This window comes from Salvelinus namaycush, chromosome 18 (assembly GCF_016432855.1).
Source record: "Salvelinus namaycush isolate Seneca chromosome 18, SaNama_1.0, whole genome shotgun sequence".
Lineage (NCBI taxonomy): Eukaryota > Metazoa > Chordata > Actinopteri > Salmoniformes > Salmonidae > Salvelinus > Salvelinus namaycush.
This window is the reverse complement of record NC_052324.1, coordinates 42,769,508-42,773,975: the sequence shown is the minus strand read 5'-3', so window position 1 is coordinate 42,773,975 and position 4,468 is coordinate 42,769,508. Positions and strand designations below refer to the sequence as shown.

At 44.0% G+C, this 4,468-nt stretch overlaps 1 protein-coding gene across 1 annotated transcript; it reads left to right on the top strand.

Annotated features, from left to right (window-relative positions):
• The first annotated feature begins 228 nt into the window (after positions 1-228).
• Positions 229-2,004, top strand: LOC120062830 (granzyme A-like). Its single transcript, XM_039012902.1, has 5 exons — positions 229-292; positions 389-536; positions 1,018-1,156; positions 1,236-1,511; positions 1,843-2,004. The coding sequence occupies exons 1-5, from the start codon at positions 229-231 to the stop codon at positions 2,002-2,004; spliced, it is 789 nt and encodes a 262-aa protein (XP_038868830.1).
• The last annotated feature ends 2,464 nt before the right edge of the window (positions 2,005-4,468 follow it).

Below are 4,468 nucleotides of genomic sequence, written 5' to 3'. Positions count from 1 at the left end.
TTGTCATCTTGTTTTACACATTCAGTCATCTTGTTTTAATGAAATTGTGATTTAAGGTGGTGAATGGGGACATTTAAGTAAAATGGTAGATAATGTGATCGTGTGTGTGTGTGTTTCCACTTTGAGGTGAACATCAGACCACATCCTCTATAGTAAGTATAAAGAGAGAGATCAGAGAGCATCACAGTAGACTCTGAACTACTGAGGTTACATCAGAGTTAAATAACCATGATCCTCTCCACTGCAGCCAGTTTCTGGACCTCTACCATGATCCTTCTATATCTGCACTCAGGTAGGTAGGTGTGTGTTTATGTTTATGTTATCCGACAAATATATATATTATTATTTCTCTAATTAGTTACTGTTGGTGTTTTGTCCCTGCTCCTAGGTGACTGTGCAGAGATCATTGGTGGAAAGGAGGTGAAGCCTCACTCCTTACCCTACATGGCTCTACTGGAGGACAACAAAGGAAACAAAATGTGTGGAGGAATCCTGATCCACCAGCAATGGGTCCTGACTGCAGCCCACTGTACTGAGTAGGTCCAATATCTGTCACGCCCTGACCATAGACTAGGGGGGTTTCTAAGTGTAATATTTCTATGTTGGTGTGTGTGTGTATGGTTCCCAATTAGAGGCAGCTGATAATCGTTACCTCTAATCGGGGATCATACTTAGTGTGTCCTTTTTCCGCACCTGCGATGTGGGATGTTGTTTTGTATGAGTGCCCATGTGCTCGACGTATTTCACGATCGTTATATCGTTGTTGTTTTGGAAGTCTCACTATCATTAGAATGTTGAACTCTACTCACGCTGCGCCTTGGTCCAATTATTCATACGACGGTCGTGACAATATCAGTGTTGTTGTCCTTGTACAGATGTTGTCACTGTAATGGTTTGCTTAGCAACTCTGTCTCAAATGTTAGATTTTCTACGTTGTGCTTCTGAGATTGTTTCATTGTAGTTGTTGGGCTGCTTCCTTCATCTGATCTAACCAGAAGGTTGTGTTTCTGTCTGAAGCATCAACAAGGTGTTTCTAGGGGTCCACTCCATCAAACAGGAGGAGAAGGACACTAGACAGGTCCGTAAGGTTAAAGGTCGCGTCCCTCATCCCTATTATGACCCCGGATTCAAAGTCAACGACATCATGCTGTTGAAGGTCAGTCACTACTGGTGTCAGACATTATTCACATCTAGAGACAGTTGAAGGAGAATTGACACAACATTCTTCTTTTCAGTTGGATAAGAAAGTAAAGCCGACTACGGCAGTGAGACCGCTAGCGTTACCTGTCCCTCTGGCAGACGTCCAAGCAGGGGCCGCCTGCTCAGTGTCTGGATGGGGAGCCACCGAGAACAATGCTAAAACCATGTCTGACGTCCTGAAATCTACCAACGTCACCGTGATCGACAGGAGGAAGTGTAACTCTGCAGACTACTACAACATGACCCCAATCATCACCTACAACATGCTGTGTGCCGGGTCTGTGGACAATACCAGGGTGGACTCATGTCAGGTGTGTGTGCATGTCAGAGGAGGCTGGTGGGAGGAGCAGTAGGAGGACGGACTCATTGTAACAGCTGAAATGGAGTTATTGGAATGGTATCAAACATATGGAACCCACATGTTTGACTCCGTTACATCGCGATGCCATTACAGCCATTACAATGAGCCCATCCTCCTAAAAGTCCTCCTACCAGCCTTTGTGTGTCAGTGTACTCGCTGATAAAGTTGTAGTATATTTTGCAGGGAGCCAATGATCAACCATTGATACATGCGTTAAACTGTATATATTGTTTGTAAATGACAAAGTAATCATGTATGAATTGATGTGCTGTGTGTTTCAGGGAGACTCCGGTGGCCCGTTGGTGTGTGGAGGTGAACTAAGGGGACTCGTGTCGTTCGGTACAAAATGTGGCATCAAGACCAAACCTGGGGTGTACACACTCATATCAAAAATGTACCTTGATTGGATCAACAAAACCATGAGGAAGTCACTGATTGACTGATACCTGCTTTCTCAGGCTTTCCTTAATAATTGTGAAATTATTTCATATTTACTGAATTTGAATTATAGCTCATTGGCTGGAAGCTGTAAAGTATGTTTGATCTCTTGCCAAGCTTTGTGTGAATAAGTGCAGTAATGTAAACCTAAACATGTGATGTAAGTACAAAATGGGAAAATATGGATATTGAATTTGCTCACTAAAATTAAAATGTGAAAACAAACAGACATTTCATGTGTTTTACTATCCTTTTAAATGGACTACTATGTGTTCAACCTGACATGTCAAGTCTTGTACTAGTTGAAAATAAATCACATGTGATAGTTCAAGACTGGAAGTGTCTTTTTAAACATGAAAATAACACAGTGAGAAACGTCTTTCATCTGAAACACCACTCTTCCTGTCACCGTCTCAACCTTAACCACTCAACCTTAGTAGGCTACAGAAACAGACACATCCTCAGGGCCCGACGTAGTCATCGGGAAGAACTGTTATAGAACCGCCATCGTCATACATGAGGTCCAATCCAAGTATGTGTATAAACCCTGGAGGGAGTGGTTCTAGAATTCATTGGACAACATCTAGTAAGCAATACTATACACATTAAAAAGATTTTAACAAACTGTAGAAATCATTAGGTGAATATCCCAGCGAATCACAACACTGGCAGGTAAGTAATACTGCAAAACACAATCGTTCCACTATTACTGCAGATTTGGAGTACCAAAAATTGCTTTGCGGTGGCTTAAACAGCGCCCTCTGTCATCTGGTGTTAACAAAATCAAATAAAAAATTGTCACATGCGCCTCATACAAGTTGTAGACATTAACGTGAAATTCTTACAAGCCCTTAACCAATAATGCAGTTCAAGAAATAGAGTTAAGAAAATATTTACTAAATAAAATGTACATTTTTTAAATATAAAGTAACACAAATAACAATAACGGGGCTATATACATGGGGTGCTGGTACCGAATCAATGTGCGAAGGTACAGGATAGTTGAGGTAATTTGAACATGTAGGTAGGGGTAAAGTGACTAAGCATAGATAATAAACAGCGAGTAGCAGCAGTGTAAAAAAAGGGAGGGGGTGTCAATACAAATAGTCCAGGTGGGCATATGATTAATTGTTCACTAGTCTTATGGATTGGGGGTAGAAGCTGTTAACGAGCCTTTTGGACCAAGACTTGGCGCTCTGGTACAACTTGCCGTGATGTAAGAGAGAGAACAGTCTATGACTTGGGTGACTAGAGTCTTTGACAATTTTTTGGGCCTTCAATACAGGACTAAGATCGAATCGTACTACACCGGCTCTAACGCTCGTTGGATGTGGCAGGGCTTGCAAAACATTACAGACTACAAAGGGAGCACAGCCGAGAGCTGCCCAGTGACACGAGCCTACCAGACGAGCTAAACTACTTCTATGCTCGCTTCGAAGCAAATAATACTGAAACATGCATAAGAGCACCAGCTGCTCCGGGAAGACTGTGATCACGCTCTCCGCAGCCGATGTGAGTAAGACCTTTAAACAGGTCAACATTCACAAGGCCGTAGGTTCAGATGAATTATCAGGACATGTACTGCGAGCATGCGCTGACCAACTGGCAAGTGTCTTCACTGACATTTTCAACCTCTCCCTGTCTGAGTCTGTAATACAAACATGTTTCAAGCAGACCATCATAGTCCCTGTGCCCAAGAACACTAAGGTCACCTGCCTAAACCACTACCGACTTGTTGCACTCACGTCTGTAGCCATGAAGTGCTTTGAAAGGCTGGTCATGGCTCACATCAACACCATCATCCCAGAAAACCTAGACCCACTCCAATTTGCATTCTGCCCCAGCAGATCCACAGATGATGCAATCTCAATCGCACTCCACACTGCCCTTTCCCACCTGGACAAAAGGAAAACCTATGTGAGAATGCTATTCATTGGCAACAGCTCAGCTTTCAACACCCTAGTGCCCTCAAAGCTCATCAATAAGATATGGACCCTGGGACTAAAAACCTCCCTCTGCAACTGGATCCTGGACTTCCCGACGGGCCGCCCCCAGGTGGTTTGGGTAGGTAACAACACATCTGCCACGTTGATCCTCAACACAGGGGCCCTCAGGTGTGCGTGCTCAGTCCCCTCCTGTACTCCCTGTTCACTCATGACCGCACGGACAGGCACGACTCCAACACCATCATTGAATGTTCTGATGACACAACAGTGGTAGGCCTGATCACCGACAATGACGAGACAGCCTATAGGGAGGAGGTCAGAGAGGTCAGAGCACGCCCCCATTCTCATCGACGGGGCTGCAGTGGAGCAGGTTGAGAGCTTCAAGTTCCTTGGTGTCCACATCACCAACAAACTAACATGGTCCAAGCACACCAAGACAGTCGTGAAGAGGGCATGACAAAACCTATTCTCCCTCAGGAGACTGAAAAGATTTGGCATGGATCCTGAGATCCTCAAAAGGTTC